The sequence below is a fragment of the Podarcis tiliguerta genome (assembly GCF_965153285.1).
Source record: "Podarcis tiliguerta genome assembly, chromosome: 11".
Lineage (NCBI taxonomy): Eukaryota > Metazoa > Chordata > Lepidosauria > Squamata > Lacertidae > Podarcis > Podarcis tiliguerta.
Genome location: NC_139544.1, coordinates 19078977 through 19105393, shown reverse-complemented (window position 1 = coordinate 19105393; position 26417 = coordinate 19078977). Strand labels below are relative to the sequence as shown.

Here is a 26417-nt window from a genome sequence, read left to right as displayed (position 1 = left end):
TAAACACAAGTGCTCCCCCCCCCTTTTTTTCTCCTTACTGCGCTGCATGGGGCCACAAACATGTCTGAGTATGGTTTGTTGTGATGTTTGAGCCCAGGCTTATGGTTTGTCTCTCTCTAAGCAGGCCATAAGCAGAAGCTGAAGTTTGTTATTGGCTTTGACTTTGTATAAGTGTATAGATGCTTGTGTTGGTTCACAAGAGATGTATTTTGCTGAATTTGTGTGAAAGTAATCATTGAAATAACTTAACTGGCATCCAGTCAGGATGTGTATGCTACTTAAAAAGTGGCTTTTCTCATAGCAGCAATACAAAGCTTTAATTTTTTGTTAGGGATGGTTCAGTGGATTAAATATGTGGCTACACTTATAAACGAGATGATTAGGTAAATGGGTTTTAAAGATTACCGGTAATTACTGAAATACACCTTTCTTCAAATTGTCTTACAAATAAAAAAAAGGCAGAGCAGTTATACAATTTACTTTTTTCTAGGCATACGCATCAGGATGTGATATTGTGATACTGGGGACTGATTTTGAAAGATTACAAATAATTCCTGGAGCAAAACATGGAAATATACAAGTGGGATGTGTAGATTGCTCTATGCAACAAGGGAAGGTAAGTAGAAGTGGTACTCTTGTTAAACATACCTATCTTATTTGTTCTTGTAATATGCATTTTGCAATGCCATCCTGTCTGAAGGTGATATTAAACTCTTCAAATACTTTTAGTACTAACCCTTCACAAGGACCTGCATGTAAGAAGATTGAATTATGCTTGCAGCTATCCTGCTATTTTAATGCCTCTGCTGGAGACTCCTGTTTATATTCTAGAGTCTGATACAGTACTGTGTTTTGAAGAACAGTCTGGTCATCATTATGCTACAAGGTTCTTTGTGAATGTGGGCCCAAGCCCCCACAAAGGCAGGCACTTCCTACAGCGGTGGGTACATAGCCAGCTAAGACATCTTGTGGTTGAGATAGTACAGGTTTTTCCATGAGACTATCCTCTTTCGTTTTCTTGGCTATCACATGTTGTTTGTTTAGGCAAGAAACAAACCATGATTTTGATGACACTATACAAGGCTTTGTTGTTTGTTGTTCCTGGCATAGCCAGGATGGGAGGAAAGTGAAACGAACTTAGAACACTCTTAGAGAGCTGCAGCACTCTGCTGATATGCATTAAACCATAGTTAATATTTAACTGTGTTTGAATATGACATGTGAACCATCAAAACCTAGCACCTTGGAGAGAAGTCTCTTCATGCTATTTCAGATGTCTGCAGGAGTGGTAAGATATGGTCATATAGTAGGAGACACACATAGTAATTTACTGTTGTAAATGAAACTTAAAACCAATTTTAAAAATCAACTGAGAGTTACCTTGGAACAGATTTCTTGATGATCTCTCTTGGCCTCTCTTGAAGTTTAAGACACTATCTTAGGACTCTGGATTCTCTGTTTTATCCAACATTGCTTTCTCCTTTGCTGATAAGGTGTGTTGGATTTTGCTCATACATCCACTCTCTGAACTTCTTGCCTTTTTTTCTTTTTATTTCTGAAACTGCATAAGCATAGATCATGAAAGGAGAACATCCTTCTGTTAGGAAAGGTGTGAATTTAAACACACTACCAAATTCATAAACTTTTCCCCAAAATAAGACTCCTCTTCACAGTTGAGATCCACGTGAGAATGAAATACTGGAGATTATCACTTTCTTTATTAAGCGCGCAATACCTTTCTACCTTCTTATTGTCTTTACTACTCTAGATTTTGTGCAGTTCTGACAAGATTCTAGTTGGCATTTTTAGGTCATGCTCATGTGTAGATTGCTATGCCTTGTAATTTGTTTTTGTAATAGATTTTTAATCTTGAACCTGCATCTCACTGCATTTTTCCAGAATTTCTGCAAAAGTAACATTATAAAGTTTTCTTTTTTAAAAAAAGACCTGTCCATGAAAATAATAGTGCATTATACGCAATATATATATCATTTTATATTGTGCATGAAAGTGGAATATGGTTCTGACAGATGTTAGTTGAAGTTAAAATATTTAAAGTTGAAGTTAAATATTTTCCCCTACGTTTTTTGGATCTGCTTCTCCAGCTCTGTGCAATATGTAAAATTGATTATATATGTCTCTGTTATTGCCTCACATACATAGGTGGTTTCTCTTTGCTTTTTTTTAACCCTTGCTTGTCTTTAATCCTTTTATTTCAGACTGACTGAGCTTTTTTTGCTTTAGATTTTTAAATGTTTCTTACATGTTAACGTCTTGTATGTATTCTTTTTCAAAGTACTGTACTCTTGACACCCAGGATTGCTGAATTCTGATCTGTATCACACATTTCTTATCATGTTTCAGAGTATCTTTTACATGCATATCACTTTCTCACCCCATTTAAAATACATGAACCATATAAATTGAACAAATGTAATTGTGCATTTTAGCTCCCAGCCTCAGGGTAATTAGATATATTGTGAGTCTTAACAAAGCTATTATGTAGCCATATCTAACCAAATGAATATTGTGTATCTTCAAAATAACTTAGACAGTTGCCATTTTTGTGATGGCGACTCTTTGCGTGGAGATACAAAGAATGGAAGGAAAGTAACACAACCTGCAAGTAAATACAGTACAAACTAATTTTAAAATGCTGTTTGCTTTAGATTGCAGCTTCTTATGGGAATGTGATTTGTATATTTGAGCCAGTTCAACACCTGAAACAGAAGAGTAGTCATCATACTGTAAGTAATTTATCTTTTTTATCTTTGCTAAGCATTTGCATTGTGAGTTGTATTTATTTGAAGCCATGGAGGGAAAATGTTCTTGGTGGGGTTTTTTCCGGAGGGAACAGAATTTTTTTTTGGGGGGGGGAGTGGGAAAATGCAATACTTGGTTCTTTATGCACTCTTTAAATATCAAAAGTAACTTTATTGCTTTAGGAACATAAAATGCATTATGTGTAACTTCATTTACCATAGAATTATTGTTTCTGGTATATTGAAAGTACAGTATATGCAGACAATAATTACAAATTAATTTTTTTAAGTTTTTGTTGCAAATGGAGCTACAAGCTGCTGAACTGTAAGAAACTAGCATCTATGTGGTTTTGCCACTTTATAATGAGCAGGCAAAAAACATAAAAAACAGAAACAGAAACCATCAAAATGGTAGTAAACAAATTACTATTGAAATCAACTTCTGCATTTTCACATGCCAGTTTATTTCTTGATTTGGTGCAAATATTTCTAGACATAGACCAGTTTCTTTTGCGTAGATTTGATGCAAGTACCGGTATTTCCAAACATAGAGCAGTTTCTTTCAGATGCACCGACTTGCTTACTGGCCTCTGGGAAAGTCATGGGAGGGCAATGACCTTCCCAGAGCCCCTGGGGAGCAGTCCTCTGCCTCACTGGGGTGGGGTGGGACGGTTCCTGGGATTCCTGATTTTGAATGTTTTCCCCATTGCATGCGGACTCCTGGAACAAAACCCTTGCATAAGTGTTGGGCTCATTGTAATGAAGTTTCAGTTTCAGCTTATAGAATTGAACTTATAGAACTTGTTATTGCTATCTCAGTTATTTGGAAATATTATCCAATAGTTGCTGAAGGAAGTTTGGCAGATCAGTCTTCTGAATTCATTATGCTTTATTTGACAACTATGCCAACTGAATATAACACACAATTTGTTTCTGAATAGAAACAATTTGTATTGCATTTGTGTTTGGTTTGTAGGGATTACATTATCAGTGGCAGAAGTCAGATCAAATTTTACTGGAAGATGCGGTGCATAACTTAACATGGGATCCAACAGGTAAATACAAAATCAGCTGAATGTTTGCCTTTCTTTTCTCCCTGCCTTTCAATGAATTATCTTGTGATAATAATAATAATAATCTAATTCATATTTAAGCATGTTTCTATGGAAGGAAGTGTAGTGTTGGGCAGAGCAATCTTGTAGGATGGAGGTGGGGGAGTATATGTAATAGAAAAACCACCCAATATCATGCTTCATTGCTATTAATAATAATAATAATAATAATAATAATTAATTAATTAATTAATTAAAATTGTATACCACTGTAGATTTCAGAACAGTTCAGAACATAAAATTCATGCTGGTTAGGGAAAATAGGGAGTGGCTAGAGATAAAATAAGTGTGTTAGCTGAAGGATTGGCATAAGTCTCCACACTCACCCATGCCAGGGGCATGCCTGGGGAGTGGGAGTACTTTGAATTCAGGGGAACCCGAGCCTCCCCTGAAGTGGGCCTCCCTGTTTATTCTCAAGTACCCTTCTTTTCCAAGTTTCCTTTCTTCCTCTCAAACCATACACCCCAACCTTGGTTTCTGTTTTCCTGTAACTCACTAACTTGAATATATGTTGAATGATACTTTATGATACTTTGCAGAATTGATTATTTTTTTCTGCTTGGGGGTGGAGGAATAAGAGACATTTATATGAATGAATTGGAAAAAACACACACGTCTAAATAGCATAACGGGTGTCGGACTAGATGACTGTATGATTCTATGGAAATTTGATAGAAAAAGCATTGCTTTTCAGTCATTTTTTACAACATGGTCCCCACTTCCTAAATCTTAGGATTCACATGCTACTTTATCAGTATTTTTAAATTGCCCAGGACAATGCATATTGCTCACCTTACTTGTGTTGCAGAATTCCTAGCAAACTCAAAGCCTCACCGCCACCGCCCCCCGCCTTGATACTGTGCACTTAAGGTTTCAGTGTATCTAACTTGGAATTAGCCAACATGGTGCCCAGATGTTGTTGGACTCGGCTTTGACTTTTAGCTATGCTGGCTGGGACTGGTTGGGGCTGGAGACCAGTGACATCTGGCTACTCTGATCTAGAGGTTCTTCCTACTATCCCTTACTCTTCGGCTGGACACCAAAAAGCTGTTCTTTGACTAGTTAGCAAGAGTTGAGTGAGACTGAGATTCTCTGCAGCCATCATTGTTCTTCCATGCTTCCAAGTCCTTCCCATCTATCATTCCTCATGTATGTGTCTACTGAGTTCTCACCATCCCATAATGCTTACCCTCCTAAAGAGTATCCTTTACACAGGCCTGCCCCATCTGTTCATAAGGCACTTGGCAGTTAAAAATGGAATTTTACTAGCTGAGTCAGTGTAGTCAGAGAAGCTGCTGAAGTACATTGCTGGTAAGTGAAGCTAGATCGATCTCTTCCCTTCCTCTAGGCAACAACTAATACAGATGGAATTCTGATAGCTGGATTGGCATGCATATTTTTGCCAGTTGACTTCTTGCCAATTTGCTGTCTTACAGGACAGTTGTTAATTCTAGTCTTTGTGTATGCAAATGAAGTGGTTTCATTATGAGCAGTTCAGATTGATCACCTAAAACTTTATAGATTCAGGTGTATATTTCAGAGTATATAGTTGGTTTATAGTTATATTGTTTGTTACAGTTATTTCAGAGTCTATAGTTTGACTTTATCTACTATTTTTTATTCTAATTTATGTGTACACATTCTCAAAATCTAGGCTCCCGTCTATTGACGGCTTGCAGTTGTTTGCAACTTTGGTCCAATGTCAATTATGAAAACCCATCAGAAGACGAAAATCCTGAAAAAACAGAAGTTCGGAATTGGAGAATAATTTGGCAGTGCAAGTAAGAAATATATTAAGACTAATTTACACTTGTTTTTGAACCTCCTTGGACCGGTGCATTACTCCAAAGCAGTATATTTAAATGTTAAGTATACTGCAATTCATTTTTTATATATGCTTTTTATTAGCTTATTATTGCAACACAAACACACACAATGAACAGACTTTTTAAAAAATACAGATACAAAACAAATAATAAACATATATCCATGTTTCAATTCTTATTCTTTTCTTATTGTCTTCCTTTGTCCTCAACACGGGTCTAATTTCATATTTGGTAAACTGAGAAATTAGCAAGAAACAGTTTACTGCAATTCAGTTCATTCGGTGTGAGCCAATCATTGTATGTTGTTTCCCAGATTAAAAAGTGTTATATATGAGATACTTTCCAAAATATGTAGTAGATGTTTCATCTCTACAACATAGAACATATGGAAGTGCATATGATTACTTAGCGCCCTTTTACTCTAAGAAGGGTCATCCAGCATAAATAAAGCAAACAATGCAAATACTAAGAAGTGAAACAGGGTTACAACAGATTTTACTAAGCTTTATAATTGTAAAACCTGTGTTAATGTTGTAACTTTGTTTTTGATAGGCGAACAGCCAAGTAAACCACATAAGTTGTATCATCAGTTTTATAATTAATCATCTGCAACTAAAACAAAAATAATTGAATTTCAAATAAGTGATTTTGCTAACTCTAATATTTAACTCAAGTTCAGTTTTATTAAGCTTTTGAGGTATCAAATCACGATGAACATCTTTTACCCCTTTTCTTTTCTGCTGTTTACAGAACTGCTTCTGAAGTTCAGCTAATGAAGTTTTCACCAGATGGGGAATTTTTTGCTACAGCAGGAAAGGTAAACCAGTTTCATAGGATCTGAAATATATTTCTTATTTTAACTTCACACCTAGCCTTTCTGCATATAGCATTAAGGTAACAAATAGTCATTACAATAAAAATACAATAAAACATTTTTGAAAAAAAGCAATAAAATGAAAAGAACCAATAAAACCAGGGATACAAAGTTGATATTCGTACACACACATTTTAAGTCATTTTCCATCTCGTGACTATAATAAGAGGAGAGGAGGGCAGTTCATAGGTACTACCTATCTTGGCTTCCACTCAAGCCATAGCGGCAGAGGTTCTTATTTGAGAGTAAGGAAGGACAGGCCCAGCAACAAGCGTAGTATCATAACAGTTTCAGAGCTTGGACTGGGCAACAGGAATGACAGGACTAGCTAGGCTAGAAGCAGTAGTCCTGAGTCAAAGTTCAGGGCAAGAAGCTCAGTTATCCCAATGGGTTAACATGACCACCACCAAGCTTTTAAAGGCAAGGCAAAGCAAGCTTAGCTGTGATACTCCTATGCCTTGTAGAATGTTCAGCATGTAGACACAGTCATAAGTGGTTAACAAGCCAAAGATTGGAAAGTTGTCCATGTAGCTAATCGGCTATGTAAGTCTGTGGTTTTGCGAAAGCCCCTATCTTCCCAAACTCTACTCATCCATGGAGCAACTGTGATGCTGCAACAGTGTCATAAATTGCTTGAAAGAAGAGGAAATTACAGATTTCACAAACCATAATTTAGTTTCCTCCAAGAATATTAAGAATAAGTCGTACAATATAATTTCCCATTTTATGTTGTGGGCCGCCCTGCGATCTTCAGATGAAGAGTGCTATGCAAGTTTATAAATAAAGTAAATTGCTCTTTATAATAAGTCACCCTTATAAACTAAATTTTGGACAAAAGATCAGCTAGCTTAAAATCCAGTGTGATGTTTTTTTCTCTTAACATATTGGATTCCACAGTTCTTGTGCTCTTCGGATGAATAATCATCAGCACAGAAGCATAATATTGCAATAACATGGTGATCTGTTTGAAGCAACTAACACTTCCCCTAAGGCCTAAGATGCAATCATGTGATGCTTGTTTTTCAGACAGAATGACTTTCTGTGGAATTGACATTTTTGGCTATAGTGCCAAAATTAAGGGAAATGGATAGCTGCTATTTATTATTGGATGCCCATTTAAGAAAATACTTTAACACTGGCAGTAGTTGCTCTAATACAGGGGTACCCAAACTTTTTTCAAGGAGAGCCAGATTTGATGAAGTGAGCTTGTGTATTATCCTCACTGTTGATTTTCTTGGTAATCATTCGACTCTATCCATTAGGGAAGGCTTCAGAAAGGGGACAAAGTAGCATTCTAGTAGGTATTTTAAATGTACAACACCCAAACCCAAATAAGGACTTGTTTCCTTTGAAAGAGGCCGGATTCAACTCTTACACGGAGCTTTTCTTAGGACTGAAGTTGTTGAGCTTTTTTTAGGATTTTACCCCAGTACATATACAGGATTAGGCCCCCAAAAGGACTTTGGACATGCCTACTCTAATAGATAATAGAAATACGCCTGTTTCTGTTCATTTTCTTTTAAAAACACATTTATTTGAATTATTTGCAATACAAATATGCAATAGTAAGTTGGTAAAAGGATAGTATAATACAACAGAAATATGGATTAATCATATATAGTTAGTTGACAGTTAGAACCAGTGTTCATAAATCTTAACTCATGTTGCTTATTCTAGTCTAAAATATCATGTGTAAATTTATGTAATGCATTGTATTATTCTTTTAAACCCCCCGCCCCCCAAAAAATGTATGCATAGAATCCAGCATTGCTCAAACAGACTTCTGCTCATGCCTCTCCAGTCCCCTGTGCACCCCTAAAATCAGAGTCCCCCAACCCCTTTGGAGCAAATTTTGAGGACACAAAGAGAGCTGCAGTGGGGAGGAGGAGAAAGTGAAATTCTCATTGCGTGAGCTGAAGTTTGTATGGTCTGTGCATGGATCATGTTAGATACAGGCCTATGAATTTATTGTTCCTTGAACTCTTACTATTCTAATAAAAGATAAACAGACATAAATGTCATAAAGGGTTTATTGACTATTGTATCTATGCCAAAAACACAATGTTCAGATGGGTCTTTTATCCATTCTGTATTCTTAATGGAGGTTTCCTGCTTGGCAGGGGGTTGGACTCGATGACCCTTGTGGTCTCTTCCAACTCTATGATTCTATGATTCTATGATTCTATGAAACCTTCAGCAGTAATATACTGCCCTTTCTTTTCTTATCTGAACTCAGTGTAAAAGCATCCAGATATTTTTAATCTCTTTCTTAAATTATGTTTCTACTGGAGAAGAATTATTTAAGCTTTTTGCTTTTTTCAATAGCCTAATGATGTTTATGCATTTATTGAGTTAATTCAGTCTCCGTACATTAACAGATGGTAATCTTAAATTATCCATTATGCAGTTATACATTTTTCTCTTATTATTTTGTTCATGTTTCATTTCTCCCTTCCCTTCCCTTCCCTTCCCTTCCCTTACTTTCTCAAGAATTTCAAACTGTTTCTGCTTGAGAGAGATGAAAGGATTAATAACAGCAGCCTAGCATTAAGTGGTTAGGTTTTATTTGCTTGGGGGAGAGAACTATTGATTATGTCTAACAAGTGTTGACCTTCTTTGGTATTCTGCAGTGCAATCCATTCTTTTCCAAACAAAAATTTAAGAATAAAAGTAGTCCCTCATCTGTCTCTCTCTTAAACAAATGGTCAAAAATTACTGGTTTCTTAAGATTTTCAGATGCATACCTACTAAAACATTAGCCTCTGTATTGTCTGTTTTAAGTGAATACCCTGTCCAAACATTTATCTGAATTGCCTCTTTTACTCTGTAATTAGCAAATCTTATGAAAACTTCCATTGATGTTTTTTCTTTTTTCAGATCTTAAATTTATTTTAATAGCACCTTCTATGCCAATGCACATTCTTATTTAAATTCCAAATAAGCCTTTAACAGCCCTTCAAAACAGCATGATAAATCTTGTCCTTCAGCAGCTTCTCTCTAGAGTTTCATTGATATCTTTATGCTCATGCTTTTGTATTGTTATCTCATGTAGTCATAACTTCTTGGCCTCCTTGGACTATAGACTACATTTTTTTTTACAGACTGTTAATTCTGTAATTTTTACAACTACTTATCTCTTTCTTGAATAATTATTTATCTAATCTTTCTTCATTCACCTTCCATTTTCTCTTTATTATTTTCAGTAACCGTTTTTCTACTATACTGGATTTTTCAGTGATTCTTTCTTTCTGCGCTCTGATTATGGTTCAGATATTTTAACTGCATGGCATACTAAAATACCAAATTTTCCCCTTATTTACACACATAGAAATGAGTTATGAGTTTCAGTTAAAATAAGCCAGCTATGTATCTGTCAAGAGCTGAGAAGTTCATGCAAGGTGAGGTAGATCAGCATTTAGTGCAAATCATTTTATATTTTTGTTTCTGTACTCACAACCAGAGAGTGGATTAGTGTCATGGGAATCAAACATGTACAGAAACCAGGATTGGACAAGGACAGAGAAATGGAGTCTCCTTTGGCTCTTCTTGCAGAAAGAGTATGGACTTTTTTTGCTGCTGCTTACATTTTCCAAAAAGCAGTGGCCCTGGTAAGGGATGGAGTTCATTAAAAATAATTGGCAGAAATTATGAACCACAGATTAAGAAGAATTTTTAAAAGTTGTTTTTATGGGGAAAAGGTGACGTCATCCTCCATTTAACATGATTAAATAATTCTTTCGAAAAGAATTCTATTCAGTTGTATTGAAAAGCTTATTTAAGAGTGAGCAAAAGTGGAAGAATTAGCTCTGCGTAGCAATTATGGAAAATAATGTACTAATATATATCACTTTTTCTTTGCTAGGATGATTGTCTTGTAAAGGTGTGGTATAACACTGATAGCTGGAAATCAGCAGTCACACCACTGGTTACAGCACCAGAAACAATCCCACAGGAAGTAGGCTTCTCATTTATCTACTTGGTTCATCCTCGGTCTGTTAATGGGTTCTCCTGGCGAAAGACCAGTAACTACATGCCACGGTGAGCATTTTTTCACTGTTCCATCTGAATTCGTAGAAATTGTGAATGCTTTCAAATTTTGCCTTGTGCTCTCAAAATTGTGCCAGTATTATTTAATCAGCCATGGTTGGGTAAACATTCAGATGAATCTAAGTAAGTCTTCCCAAAACAGATAAGATTATGGAGATCTATAAGCAGTAGTAGACCGTGAGGTCGGGCTGTGCTGCAAACCTGACCTCCCTCCAGCTGAGTTGCTGCTGCCGATCAGAACAGAAAATGGGAGGGTTAAGGTCAGTGCAGTGCAAACTGGTGGAGCCAATACGATGCTCTTGGCAGTGTGTTTGCACAGCACTGACCTTACCACCACCTCATTGCTCCCCTTCTACATCCCAGTATTTAGCAGCAACAGGGGCATAGAAATGTCAGGTGAGTGGCGCACCCTCCACATGCCATCCACTGCTACTGCATGTAATAGGCTTCCGTAAAATGCCACAAGCAGCATGTAAAATATCTGCCACAGTGCAAAGCCTTGTGAACCATCCCGCACTTGTAACACACTGAAGGTCTGCTGTACGACACTTTGGCAACATTGACATCGGTTCCGAACATGTGTTCTGACATTAAATGAAAAATACCTTAATCTACCTGGCTGGTGGGCATAAAAGTTCCTATAATACAGTTAGTAAGTGATTTCAGCAGCGCGCTGTCTGGCCACATTTTCGTTCTCCATCACTGCCTCAGCACTGAGTAATTGTTTTATAGATTTGTGAGTGGAACATAGTCATCGAATGAGAGTCACTTAATAACGATCACACTAATTGTAGGAAATCTTATACAGTGGTACCTCAGGTTTCAAACATCTCGGAAGTCAAACGTTTCGGTTTTCGAACGCCGAAAACCCGGAAGTAAATGCTTCGGTTTTCGAACAAGCCTCGGAAGTTGAATGTGCTACGTGGCTTCTGCTTAGTGCAAGATCTGGAGACCTAGCTGTCTGCTCTTGAGTCTTGGTTTTAAAATGTTTCGGAACTCAGAACGGTCTTCTGGAACGGATTACGTTTGGAAACCGAGGTACCACTGTACATATGATGTTAGGAGTTTGTGTCCTCACCAGTGTTGCACAAATAGCACCCGAATATCCTTGGCTATAGGGAAACAAAGCAGGAACCTAACACAGTGGTACCTCGGGTTACATACGCTTCAGGTTACATGCACTTCAGGTTACAGACTCCACTAACCCAGAAATATTACCTTGGGTTAAGACCTTTGCTTCAGGATGAGAACAGAAATCATGCTCCGGCGGCGCGGCGGCAGCAGGAGATCCCATTAGCTAAAGTGGTGCTTCAGGTTAAGAACAGACCTCCGGAACGAATTAAGTACTTAACCCGAGGTACCACTGTATATCCAAGCCCACTGTGACTTGAGTTGCCCTAACTTGCATCATACTGCTGCTGTAGAAGGGTGGTAAGGAAATAGGAACATTTATTACATTTTCTTTAAAAAGTTATTTCCAAGTATTCATGTGTAGTATTGACTTCAAAGCAGAAAAAAATTGACTTGCTATAGGTAGCAGCACAGTATAAAATTCAGAAACCCCTGCAGATTTTAAAAAAACTTTTTTTCCTGTCCTAGTGGTGCCGTATGTAATGTGCTGTTGACATGCTGCAAAGATAATATATGCCGTCTCTGGGCAGAGACTTTGTTGCCAAATGACAGTCTGTTATATGGAGGTGGATACAACCATTTGCCGGAACCTGTGAAGTCAACTAATAACTTTAAGAGGAATGCTTCTAGTAAAGAAAGCATGAAAAATGCTTTAGAGGTAAGAAGATAATTACCTGACTTTGAGTAAGCCTCCCAGATCATTATAGTTTTGTATTTAAAGTAACAACCAAAGTAACTTGCTGACTGTTGAGAAACAGCAATCTGAGCTATATTGCTGCTGCTAGATTCCTTTTCTCCTTTTGTATAACATGTCATTTTCTCAACAGTTAAATCTAAAGCCCTTTCGACGAGGAAGAAGGAGGTCAATAGCACTTGCACATACTGGATACTTGCCGCATCAGCAAGATGCTCACGAAGTTCATCGAAACACTCCACTGCAATCAAATGCACTTTGCCACTTCCACATTGCTGCCAGCATCAACCCAGCTACAGGTGATTATGAATGCCAATTTTTGCTTTATAAGTGGGTACAGTTCATTGTAAAATTCTCCTGCAAAAGTAATATAGACATACTGTCTGACTATGAATAATGATATAAAGCTGAGCATGGCTTCAGTTCAAGGCTTTGACCGCTGCTGAAGATGATTAACAGGAGATAATTTATGTTAACTGGAACAGAGCCTTGAGATCTTTTCATGAAGGGTGGTATATAAATTTTATAACAATAACAAAAACCTCAAATGAAACTGTGCCATATAATCTGTTTAGTTTCTTTGGAAGTGATTCACACATGCCATAGTTGGGTTATGTTGGCACATTGCAGCCAAAGACAAGAAAATCACACTGGTCTTTGTCCATTGAACATGCCCTCCTTCCTTGTGTCAGATAACATTTAGTTTCTGCTGCTGTAATAAAAGAAAATAAGAAATCCCAATGGGCATGCCCAAAATCTTCAGGTATACTTTAAAAAGCTCTTTGAATTTCGGACATGAATCCTTGAGATGTTAATAACATACTTTCAAGCAGTCATATTTGTATTCTCTTTTTCTGTGGGCAGAGGGGAGTGGGGTCTATGTATATCTCTGGGTGTGCTTTATTAAAGAAATGTAGGATTAACTCTCCTGTGATTTTTGCATTTGTGTGTTAATCTCCATCTTCTAACGCAGTTAAGTTTTACTTACTAAAAAGGAAATAATTTAAAAGTTATGGTACATCTTGAAGGGAAAGTAAGTTTGGTCTTTTGCTTGTAGACATTCCTTTGCTCCCTTCCATCATGTCTCTGAGTCTTAATGAAAATGAAGAAAAGAGTGGGCCTTTTGTTGTACACTGGCTGAATAACAAAGAATTGCATTTTACCCTATCAATGGAAGTCTTTCTACAGCAACTAAAAAAGAGTTTTGAGCATATTTCTTCAGAGGTCAGCACTGAAGAGTCTAATCAGACAGAGATAAAATCTGATGAAGGTAAAGTGCCTACTGTTGGTTTGTTTGACTCTTTTTGGAAACAACGTAATGTCTATAATACACTAATTTATTATTTAGTTTGTATGTCTTAACAGGCACCTTTAAAATGTGCTCCAGAGGATTGGAATCTTCTCCAGAAGATTTTGAGAGCACACAGAGGGTTGCAGGGGGAGGAGAGGAAGGAGAAGTCCTATTGTATGTGTGAAAGCCCACTTGCAAAATGTTGGATTCTTTCCCTAAGTGCACGAGAGAGTTCATTGTCTGTGTAACTCTTAATCTTGAAGCCTTGACCTCTAGATTCTGAATATTTCATTTAAAGCTTTTAAATCAGACATTAATTACCCACCGAACAAGGATTATCCCTCATGTGAACATTGCCTTGTTAGATAAACCAAATATGAAATATTTTTGAAAATGGTCATAGTAAATTATTGGCAGCCATAGGAAATTATTGATGGAGATATTGAACATGGATATTTGGCAAAGTTGTCTCATTCACATGTCACTTGAAAAAAAGTTAAACTTAAAGACGGTTTAAAGGTGACTGTCCAGCATGCAGGTGCACAAGGGAAAAATAACAGCAAATTTACTCTCCCTTCTCCCACTGCTGCCACGCTACCATTACATCTGAACCTGGACTTGTGGCTTGTCTTTGCCAGACAAAGTCTTGAGGTGTAAGTCAAGAACAAGGCTTGGTTACAGCTTGTGGGTTGATTGGAGAGAGTCAGCTCCGAGTCTTGGTTTGAACGTAACTTTGATTTAACTCCCAGTATCACGGCAAGAGCGAAGGGTGGCGTGAAGACGCAGCTATTTCCTCCCTGTTCACTTAGACACTGCCCTTCACCTTTAAACCACAGTCAAACTTAGCTGTGCTCTAAAGTAACATGTGTGCTAGGTCAATCTATGGGTATAGGAGATGTCTGTTTCAACCTGCTAGAACTTTTTGAGTTCTAGAAAATGCTGTAAAACGTCACATTGCCTGTAACTATAAGGATGGTTTCAGTGTGCAGATCTCTTGACAGCGACATTTTTCTCTCCCACCAGAAACCGATGGCAATAGAGAAGATCAAAAAGGAAATCAAGAACTTGCTGGTGAAAAACCAGCTCCAAATTCAAGCTATATCCCCTTGTCATCTGCTATTGTTGATCATGAGATTGAAGTACAGCTGTCTGAATGGAATAAAAATGCAGACATGTTGTTTAGTATTCATCCTATGGATGGGTCACTGTTAGTATGGCATGTAGATTGGCTAGATGAGTACCAGCCAGGCATGTTTCGCCAAGTTCAGGTACTGTGGCTCTTCTGAATAAAATTTTTAAATAGTTTTGAGGTGTTCCACTTGATTCCAATGCTTCTCCGTACCATTTCTGTTTTTAGGTATCGTTTGTTTCAAGGATTCCTGTGGCCTTCCCTACTGGTGATGCAAATTCGCTCTGCAAAAGTGTAGTGATGTATGCTTGTACAAAGAATGTGGATCTTGCTCTTCAGCAAGGCAAACAGAAACCATCTAGCCTTGGGCGTTCCTGCTCAATGTTAATCTCTTCGGGCCATAGTAAATCAACCAACAGCTTAAAATTAAGCATCTTCACCCCAAATGTTATGATGATTTCCAAACATGCAGATGGGTCTCTAAACCAATGGCTGGTCAGCTTTGCAGAGGAATCTGCCTTTTCAGTTGTACTCAGTATTTCCCACAAATCAAGATATTGTGGTCATCGCTTCCATCTTAACGACCTGGCTTGTCATTCAGTACTTCCATTGCTACTTACAACCTCTCATCATAATGCAATAAGGACACCGGCTGTTGACAGCATAAAAGAGTCGTGTGACGTCTCACCATCGAGACTTCATGATGAAGGCACAGCAAGCACATCACAGGATCTCACTGCTGTTTACAGTGAACTTATCCTTTGGAGAGTTGATCCAGTTGGGCCGTTATCTTTTTCTGGTGGAGTTTCTGAGCTTGCAAGAATTAATTCTCTTCATGTCTCTGCCTTTTCAAATGTGGCATGGCTGCCTACCCTTATACCCAGTTATTGCCTAGGTAAGTCCTTCCTATAAATAAATAAAATAAGGAACATAGCAACAACTCATAATGATATCTGAATAAAACTGTGTGTAAATGTATCGGTACTCGTTGATCTTTTTTACCTAAATCAGACTGTTCATAATTGCCTTTAGGTGCATACTGTAATTCACCAAGTGCTTGCTTTGTTGCAAGTGATGGACAATATTTGAGACTGTATCAAGCTATAATAGATGCCAAAAAACTTCTCTGTGAGCTATCAAATCCAGGAATTTCTGTAAGTAAAGGCCAATAGGCTTGTTAATTACATAATTAATGGAAATCTAACATAATCTAACAGAAACATCACAGGGGGAGGATTAAACTCCTTCCACATGCATCAAGTCTAGCTTGCCCTGTAGTTTAAAAAAGTATGACTAATCCTTTTCAGGCTTGATTTATCTTGGCTCCTGAAATTATATGGAGATTTTTATCTTTTTGAGCTTTGCTTAGATCAGGCATGGGAAAATCTGTGTCCCCTTAAATGTTTCTGGAATCCAGTTCTAATCAACCCCACCTGGAATGACCAATGACCTGGGATGATGGGAGTTGTAATCACAAAATACGTAGCAAACCACAGGTTCCCCATCCCTGACCCATTTATCAGAACAAAACTTGTATTGCCTTAAGGAATTCACAAAAATAAAATTCTCACTCTTTGTTAAGTAAAACAGAAATACCTTCTCATAAAGTCCCAAGTGATTACATTACCGTATTTTTCGCCCTATAGGACGCACCAGCCCATAGGACGCACCTAGTTTTCAGGGGGGGAAATCAAGGGAAAAAATATGAACCCCCCCCCCCCCCCGCAGCTCTGGGAGCAGCGGGCAGGCTGCACGCAGCCTGTGCGCTACTCCAAGACCTTCTTCCTGCTTTTGCGGGAGGTGGCGGAATTCCCCCACCTCCCGCAAAAGCCCACCGGAGCCGCGCGTGACTCCTGCGGGCTTTTCGACCAGGAGGGAGAAGGGACTGAAACAGCCAGTCAGTCCCTTCTCCCTCCTTGGGGAAAAGCCCCCAAGAGCAGGGGCTTCAGCAGAATCAACACGAAGCCTCTGGAGCGCAGGCTTCGGAGGCTTCACGTTGCTATCGCTGAAGCCAAGGAGCCTGCATTCGCCCCATAAGATGCACACACATTTCCTCTTCATTTTTGGAGGGGAAAAAGTGCGTCTTATAGGGCGAAAAATACGGTATATTAAGATTCAGACAATGGTTTATGAGATATGACTGGATGTAATCTCAAAAATTGTAACTACTGACCTTTATAACTTTACAGAAATACGTTGGTGAAGTTTTTAACATCATAAGTCAACAATCCACAGCTAGACCAGGATGCATTGTAGAGTTGAATTCCATTACAGAGCTGGTAAGGCGCTTGCATTTTGTGGGTGGAAACATCATGGTTTTATTTTATTCAAAAGAAATAACCTGTTTTCTAAAAATAATATGCCTCTTGAAAAAATGAGCAAAATACTCTGTTTTCTCCTGTAGTTCCTAGAGTAAGGTTACCAGACGTCCCCATTTCCCGGGGACAGTCCCCGGATTTACAAATCAGTCCTTATACAAAATCCATTGAAGTTGAAAAGTGTCCCTGGATTCATTGAAAAAAATCCGATAACCTTATCCTAGAGGGCATTCCAAGGCCTTCAGGGTTAGCTCATCCCAACAAGGCCAGGCAGGGTCTAATCATTGTGATCCCATCCTGGGGAATGAGAATGGCCCTATCTGGCACTGTAAGAGCAGGGTCTTGGCTGAGGAATGGGGACAAGCTTTGCAAAGATTGCCTTTTTATTTATGTTGTGAGAAGGACTAACCTTCCTTCCCACCACCAAACTGGCCGTAAGCACACTGCTTCCCAGCCTTGGCCCCCTCAGCTCAGTTCCGCAGGAAAGTGAAGAAGGGGAACCACAGTATCCTGCTAGGGTTGCGGTGAGTTTCCCAAGCATTGGCAGCTGGTCTGGGGAAAACTGGAATCTCTTTGCTCTCTCTAACTGGGTATGAGTCTACTAGCATAGGTAGAACAGTACTACCCCACCCTTCTCTGCCCAGAGTCAGGGGATGCTACTAACCAGTTGCCACCTCCCATAAAATTGCCTCAGATTTTATTAAAAGAAAGGTGTCAAGTTACAGCAGATCAGCCTGCCACATCCCCCAGCCACTACAGAAAGCAGAATGGACACCACAGCAAGGAGACGGCTTGTCCATGCCCAAGCCAACATTTCTGCATCCTTTATACACAAAGCAGAACACATCACTTTAGCCAGGACTTCCCATCACTTCATTTGACCAGATGAGAACATAGGTGGCAAATACCCAAATCTTACAGACAGTTTTTCCTAACCTTAAGTTCAGCTCATCTCATCTCTGCATCAATTGGCATTGTCGTGCTAAATAACATGCAAACCAATGAGTTCCTCACACTATGTGATACTTCCCTCTTTGGGATGAATATGCATTGATTCAGAAAAACGAATTGGTGAATAAGTTAGGTTTTTGGAAGTTTTCTCTAATGAACGAAGGAATAAATGAATGAACTTTATTACAGTCACAGACCAGCATAAGAAAAATATATAAATAAAATAGTTAGCATTTAGACAGATAATTGTTAAAGCAAATAAGAACAAAGAAACAGGCATATGATAAAACATGTGAATAGAATACGAGATTAAACATGGATAATGGATGGATAAAAACTGATAATTAAAACAGATAAGACACACAGTTAAAACAAATATATAAGAGGTAAGACTTAAGGGAATACAGACTTCATTTAATCAGTGATTGGATGAGGCTTTTACACAGCCTGTGTGGTTGCAAAGAAGATGAAACACATTGAAGAGGAGGAGGTGGCAGTGATGTTGAGGGAAGCCTATTATGAGACATCCTCTCACACTATTGGCAGCACAGCGGTGAGTCAGTTTGAGACCCCTGGGTCATCTTGCTTTGTGACTCCAGACTGTGGAAGGAACTAAGTCTGTGCCAATTTTCTTTGATGGCTTCAACAGCTCATCATCTAGGAGGTTAGGGAGGCAGTATTACACCGGTGGAGGTGGAGCAGTATAGCCATTCCTGCTTTTATTCTACAGTTTATAGGGTTGGGCCACAAAGAAATAAAAGTAGGCATTATTACCACACTCTGGGAAGGTCCCATCATAAGAGAATCAACAGAAGCTGCAGATTCCTCTCCTGTAGCTCCACTTCACAGCTTCTCTAGGGACTCCCCTTCCCTGATTTTTCTATCAACCTCTCAGGGGCTAATCCACCCCTTGCCTCCTGAAAATGTGTTCAGCAAAGTATTGCATATTTTCAACATATTCTATTCGAGATTATTTAAATGTAATTTGGGCAGAATGTTGTATTTTAATATGCTTTTTTATTATTTAGCGTGGTGGGAAAATGCAGCTACTTCACGTTTTTCAAGAAGATTTCATTTTGAATAATCATGAAAATAGACTGTCTGAGAAAAACACCATGTTACCTGACTCTGGTAAAGCATATCTGTCTTTAGTAACTTCTCAATACAATGGCATTATGACTGTGTAATAATTTGTGAAAATATGAAATCTAAAGCAGTGATTGTATTCTAGATTATAGTAAGAAAATGGGATTCCTGTCCCATAAACAACAGGCTTATCCTAGCATACTGTTAATATTTAAGAGCAGTGATTCCCAAACTTGCCCCCCATGGACTCCTTGATGATTGCTGAAGGTTTTGGTGGACCACTTAAAAAAATTTCTACCTGCTGTAGCAGTTGTAACGTGGTGTGCTGTTGCACTATGGCTTTAATTGTCTTTTTATTTTAAAATTTAAATATCTTACAGATTCTATGGAATGATAAGTGTTCTAAAATGACTATACTAACTTCTGGGGTTTTTTTACCGTTTACCTTGTATACTATTAGTTATAATTGTGTCTCCTAAAATTCATTTTTAGTCTTTAAAAACAAAATAGTTTCACAAATGTTCATGCCCACAAGGCATATCTGCCAAAGATTTCCCATGCTGGCCAACGCAGAAGGCCAAATGTTGCTAAGAGCCAAACTAAATGTCTTAACTGCCTCTAAAGCAGGGTTTCTCAAACTGGTCAATGAGCTTCATTCACGTGGTCTGGGTCTGGATTTGTGGTTGAAGATGGGAGACACCACATCCATCCCATTTTTCATAATGATTGTTAATTGTATTTTATTGCTTCTTTTATTTCTTTTATTGTATTACAATTGAATTTTATTCTCCTCTCACTCCGCTGTGTATGTAAACCAGTTATTGTACAGGCTTCAGTCTAGAAAAGAGTAATCTGAAATTCTTAATATGTAGTCCTTTTGTTCAGAAGCTGCTATTCTACAGTGCCAAATTGCCATGGCATGCATAATCATTTGTATATGTTTCAAGGGACTTGTTGGACTGAGTTTGAACAGCATTCCAGTCCCATGTTTAGAGTTGCATCTAGTTCAGCCCTTAGTTCCAAGAACTCATGCATCATTAGAAAATTACATTTTTAATTTTTTATTTTAGTGTGGCAAAAGTAAAGGAATTTTCAACAGAGCCACATTGAAGGAAGAGACTTAAATCCCTAGCTACTATAACAGTGAAAATCATCCCTCCCACATATGGGAAAAGTCCCTTTTTCACTTCTGGGAGCTTTTTTCCCTCAAAGCCAATTTGGGGTGGTTGTGTGATTATAAATGGCATTTCCGTGCACTCTGGTTTCCGTCACGGTGTCCCATTGCGCCAGAAGCAGTTTAGTCATGATGGCCACATGACCCGGAAAGCTGTCTGTGGACAAATGCCAGCTCCTTCAGCCTGAAAGCAAAATGAGCGCTGCAACCCCATAGTCGCCTTTGACTGGACTTAACCATCCAGGGGTCCTTTACCTTTACCCAGGCTTCCTCAAGCTTGGCCCTCCAGATGTTTTGAGACTACAATTCCCATCATCCCTGACCACTGGTCCTGCTAGCAAGGGATCATGGGAGTTGTAGGCCAAGAACATCTGAAGGACCGAGTTTGAAGAAGCCTGCCTTTATCTAATCAGAATAGTGTTTCGGGAAGTAAACGTTGAATATTCCCTTCTTGTGTGCTGAGAACCTGATGAAAATCTCTCATGCTCTTGTTGTTATTATTTTTTAATAATGTTTTTCCTAACGACACCTTTACTGTCACATCTTGTTTGGCTCTTAGCAACACGGAAATCAGTATGACTTACTCTGAACTAATTGTGCATAGAATTGTGATCTAAGGCTCAATTTTTATTCTCTCTCATGAGATAATAAATCCCTTTGAAATGTATGGAACCAAGTGTGCCAGGGTGTCTGGCTTGTTAAATATTGTGTGTGTGTGTGTTTGGTGTATGAATGGCCACTGCTAATAAAATAAAATAGCAGGATTAACACCATATTGTACTCTCATTACTCTGCACCCTTGTTTCTTTCAACTTTATTGTTCTTCGCCCCCTCCAAATTTTTATATGTACCTACAATCCAGGATAACATTTCATGCATCTGATAACTGGACTGGACTCCTTGAAAGCTTGTGCCATACTAAATCTGTGTCAAAAACAGTATTCCCTCACAAGTAACAAACTCTGTAATTTTTTATACAAAGGATGGTCCTTCAAGTATATAAATTGAATGCATACATACCATAAAACAGAGGGATGAACGTTATCCAGTCAGTAGTTAACAACTGCTCAAATTATCATCTACTAATAACTAAACCTCTCTACATTTTTGCAGGATATCAGAAAAATGGGTTTTCTGAAAAGTTCTATTTAATAGTAATTGAACATACTCAGAACTGTTCAATGTTACATATGTGGAAATTACATTTGAAGTCCATACCAGTCTCAGTAGGTAGGTCATTTATGTTTGCAATGTAAATTTTAAAGTTATAAAGCACATTTATTGATAGAATGCTTGCTTATTTTGATTATTATTGCAATGCTGTAGTTCAATAATATTTCTGGTTCTTCTTCAAATGTGTGTGTGCATGGGATTTAGTTTTTCTTTTCTTTTTGTCCTTGCCTCAAAATCTTCTCAAATAAACTATCCTAATAAAGTTTCTATATTGCTACTTCCCTGCTGCTTCATCACTAAGAAAATACTTGGTCATAGTATGACTTGATGCTAGTTTGGAGGAAACAAACAGTGAGCCTGGGTTCAAACAACAAAACAAAGTAGATTTTAGTTTGTCAGTGATGCAGCAGCAGCGTGGCAAGAGGAAGGGAGACACACAGAGAGAATTCTTGGAAAATGCAAACCAGGCCAATATTAGTAAAGTAAAACAAGTCATTTTCAGTCTATCTGTTTGTGTCTGCCTAAAAAGCAATGGGTAGAATCCAGCCATGGGTAGTATTCAGTTAAAGTTAAGCATATTGCATGTGTTTGATTTTAAGGAGGCAATTAAGCACACCTCCTGTTGAAAGTAACAGTACTCAAAAGGGCTGAATCATATCCAGTGTTTGAGTGCAGCCTAATATTTTTAAAAGAGCCTTAAAAGGTGCTTCATAGGACTAATTTGATCAATACAGTTTGCATTGGTGCAAATAATCCAAAATGATTGCGTTGTGCAGAATGGTGCATTGTAGACAGCATAACATTTCCGGTACAAGAATGAATACATTACAGTTCTTAAATCATTTATCTTCAGACTATCATGTGAGGTATGTTAGTCTTGAAACAATTTGCTGTGGGCTACCCATTTTCCCGTATCTGAAAGAAGAACTCTGTCAACAGCTCCATCTGATAATTTGGCTATTATTGCTATGTGTGGCTTTGAAAAGTCAAGTTCGCTATCTCTAGGGTCTGCCTATGTAGAGCTTATGGGGTAGAATGTGACTGGTGCCCCTTGCTAATGTATTTCAGTATTAAAATATAGTATACAGACTACTATACCGTTACATAAATAGGTGTAACAGCTTGCGGATACTTGAAGTCTTAGAGTGCCAAGGGTAGTTCATGATAGCTGTTACATGACCCCGAGCTCACAAACATATTAAACCCATTGAAAGAAAATAGGTCAACATCAATGCCAGGATTAGGCTAGAATTTGAATACATGGGGTATAGATGTTTTTTTTTAAAAAAACCCTGCTTTTATAATACATCTAGCTAAAATGTCCACTTTCTTTAGATGAAAAAATAGACTCCAAGGCATGTGAAGCAGCATCTCAAGAAGAGCTTTACACTTCTCCAGATCAAGAGAAGCTCCAGTCTTCCTTTACTCAGAAATATCAAGCCTGCAAAGAGAACCTTCAAAGTACCAGCCAACTTACTCTTTCTTCAGAAATTGTCTATAGTCAAGAATTGAATTTACCAGAAGGAGTAGAGATCATAAGCATCAAACCATCAGCAGGTTTGTAATTTAAGGGGGGGTTGTGGGGGGGGTTAGCTTTGGATTTACAGTGGTATCTTGGTTCTCAAACTTAATCTGTTCCGAGAGTCTACTGAACTCCCAAAACTGTTCAAAAACCAAGTCACGGCTTCTGATTGGCTGCAGGAGCTTTCTGCACTCAATTAGAAGCTGCGGAAGCCGCATCAGACAGTCAGCTTCCGAAAAACATTCGCAAACCAGAACACTCACTTCTGGGTTTGCGGTGTTTGGGAGCCAGTTTGGGAGCCAAGTTGTTCAAGTACCAAGGTACCACTCTGCTTGTACTTCCTGATTTCGGGGGGCGGGGGGTGTCAGTTTCAAATTCTGTATTTTTCTTGTTATACTTTATTAAACCTGTTGATCATTTCATGCTGGTCACCTCTAGGAGATTTACAGTATTTTTAAAAATATATTTATCTAGTATCCTGAGGGGTTTTTTCTTCCTAATTTCAGGTCACCTGAGTTCTTCTTCCATTTATCCTGTATGTCGTGCACCTTATCTTCTGGCAACTTTATGCTCAGATGGCAAGGTTAGGTTTTGGAGGTGCAGATTAGCAGTGGAATCAGGTGTGACTTCTGTAGCAGAGAGTATTACGAACAGTGGCATGTATATATGGGAAGAATGGCCATTACTAATAGAAGATGGACTTCTTAGCAGTAGTGCTCTTTTTGTGCCAGGCCAAGCTCTGGAAATCAGCTGTGCACATACAAATCGCTTAGCTGTGGCATATAAGCGAACACCAACTGTAAACAGTCGTTCATCTCAAGACTTTTTGGTGACGGTTGGAATTTTTGAATGCGAATCTACCGGAGGCTCTTGTTGGATCTTGGAACAAACGCTACACTTAGATGAGCTAAACCCAACATTGGACTCTTTGGGTGTTGACAGCAGTTCAGTGATAGATGGAAATGAGAATTTAATACCTAGAACAAATCATATGGTTCACTTAGACTGGATGTCTAGAGAAGACGGCTCGCATATCCTAACAGTAGGCATTGGGGCAAAGCTGTATATGTTTGGTCAGCTGTCTGGGAAGATGCAAGAACAAAGTGGTAAGGAGATGCTCATACTGCCTGTGTGGGAAAATGCTAAAACGTCATGCTCTTCTAGATTTATATTGCTAAGATGTGTGGATTTAGTTTCATCAGTAGAAGGTTCACCGCCTTTACCTGTTTCTTTATCTTGGGTTCGTGATGGCATCCTCGTAGTTGGGATGGATTGTGAAATGCATGTTTATTCTCAGTGGCAGCCCCCTACAAAGCAAGATCCTGTTACTCTAGACTCTTACAGTGGGAGTACACCATCCATAATAAGCTTAATGAAACAAAGTCAGTCAACTGGTGGTCACCCACCTAAGAGGACATTGACCAGATCCATGACAAGTCTCGCTCAGAAACTGAGTGGGAAACGAACTGTATATGATCTGTCCCTGGAGATGGAAGATTCTGGCCTCTTTGAAGCAGCTCATACATTATGTCCTACTTTACCTCAGTACCATCCTCTGCAGCTTTTGGAACTCATGGATCTAGGGAAAGTGCGTAGAGCAAAAGCCATCCTCTCTCATCTTGTGAAATGCATTGCTGGAGAAGTTATTGCCATTGACGATCCTGAGCATGAAAAGCGGTACCGTTCTCTCTCAATCTGTGCCAGTGGGAGCAGTACGCGGGACCCCATGACATTTAGCAAATGTACTATTACAGACTATACAGAAATAGACTCTGTTCCACCACTACCTTTATATGCATTGCTTGCCGCAGATGAGGACTGCTCATATACATCATGTACAGAGAAGTCGAATAACCAAAGAACCCTTAAGAAGCAAGAGGTGGCAGATGAAAACTATGATGATCTCTTTCAGAATTCCAATCTACATACGGATGATCTCACTATGTTTGAAGTAGATGAAGAAGATAAAAAGCCAAAGGTTATTGATCTTTCTCAGTACAGTCCAACTTACTTTGGACCAGAGCATGCTCAAGTTCTTTCGCGGCACTTGCTTCACGCTAGCTTACCCGGTCTCACCAGAATGGAGCAGATGTCTTTGATGGCCTTGGTCGATACAATTGCCATTACCAGCACTGATATAGGAGAAAGCAGAGACAAAAGCAAGGGTGAGTTTTCTCATGATTTGTTTAAATCAGATATTCACCTTCTCAAAACTGTTTCAGAATTTCTATGTATGCTTGTTTAGATACTCATCTAATGTGCTATATACTTAAAAGTCCATAGTTAAACCAAGCTTTAGAAATCAAATGATATCCATTTGTCAGGGGAACAGACACCACTGGCAGAATGGAGTCCTTCTCTCCCTCTGTGCCCCAGAAAACTGCTTGTGGAGAGAAGGTTGAGGACCCGGAGCAGATTTTGGGGCATGTGAACAGAGGCTGCAGGGGGCAGAGAAGAAGGGGACATTCTGTTGTGAGAATTGTGATTGTGTGATGTTGGATGTGGCCCTTAGGCTAAAAACCTTTGAATACTTCCCTGGAATACAATGGAACATGGTTCTGAGTTAACATGTTTAGATTGCACTTTGAAATACAAAGGCCAATACTTTTATAATCCATTAGCTAGTGTTGCTAATAGTCACAGAATGTATCTGTTTATTATGAAAGGGTTTGGAAGTCTATGAAATCTGAGGGACCAAAGTAGGTGAAACTTAATTCCACAGGCATACAATAGAAAGGATTTAATTGGATTGGTTTTGAAGGATACAGTGGTTTAGCATCATATTGGGATATAGTTCAACTATGGCAGCCCTTGTAGGCTTCAGCCCTTTAGGAACCTTTTATACTTATTTTGTAGTTGTCAGTTTTTACATATGGTTAGTTGAATGGTTTCAGAAGTTGCCTCCCACTGAAACACTTGCTTAGGCATATAACATGATAGCTGCCTTCTGAGAATCAAAGAGTTCTATGAATGAAATAGAGCAGTTACAGCTTTTGATTTAGTGGTAGGTACTTAGAGATGAGGGAGAGAGTCATTCTAAGCTACCCAATGTTGTATCTGGACTGTATTATTTTGCAAATGTCCAACATTCATCTCCTTTGTATCCAGACTATATTCCTTATGGATGTAATATGTAACACAACTGTGCACTGAAAAATACCACAATATAATTACGCAGGACTTCAGCTATACTTATTGCCTGTGAGCAAATTAATGAACGCTATAATTGTCTACAATATTAATTTAGAATAGTTTTTGATTGCTATTAAATCAGTTTTTACTGCACACTGGTTTCCTGACATTATAAAATTGTCGAACCATGTGTTC

General features: G+C 38.6%; 1 protein-coding gene across 4 annotated transcripts in view; it reads left to right on the top strand.

Moving 5' to 3' along the window:
* DMXL1 (Dmx like 1) overlaps positions 1–26417 on the top strand; it is a 69001-nt gene that overhangs the window by 6976 nt on the left and 35608 nt on the right. For all 4 annotated transcript variants that reach the window (XM_083403564.1, XM_083403563.1, XM_083403562.1 and 1 more), the window contains exons 2-18: positions 491–616; positions 2670–2747; positions 3739–3817; positions 5529–5655; positions 6451–6517; positions 10437–10612; positions 12221–12410; positions 12580–12745; positions 13504–13716; positions 14761–15005; positions 15095–15761; positions 15899–16020; positions 17056–17145; positions 19164–19266; positions 21509–21625; positions 22904–23125; positions 23597–25255. In XM_083403564.1, the coding sequence (XP_083259690.1) occupies positions 491–616; positions 2670–2747; positions 3739–3817; positions 5529–5655; positions 6451–6517; positions 10437–10612; positions 12221–12410; positions 12580–12745; positions 13504–13716; positions 14761–15005; positions 15095–15761; positions 15899–16020; positions 17056–17145; positions 19164–19266; positions 21509–21625; positions 22904–23125; positions 23597–25255 (4447 nt within the window). The remainder of the gene's footprint in view (positions 1–490; positions 617–2669; positions 2748–3738; positions 3818–5528; positions 5656–6450; positions 6518–10436; positions 10613–12220; positions 12411–12579; positions 12746–13503; positions 13717–14760; positions 15006–15094; positions 15762–15898; positions 16021–17055; positions 17146–19163; positions 19267–21508; positions 21626–22903; positions 23126–23596; positions 25256–26417) is intronic.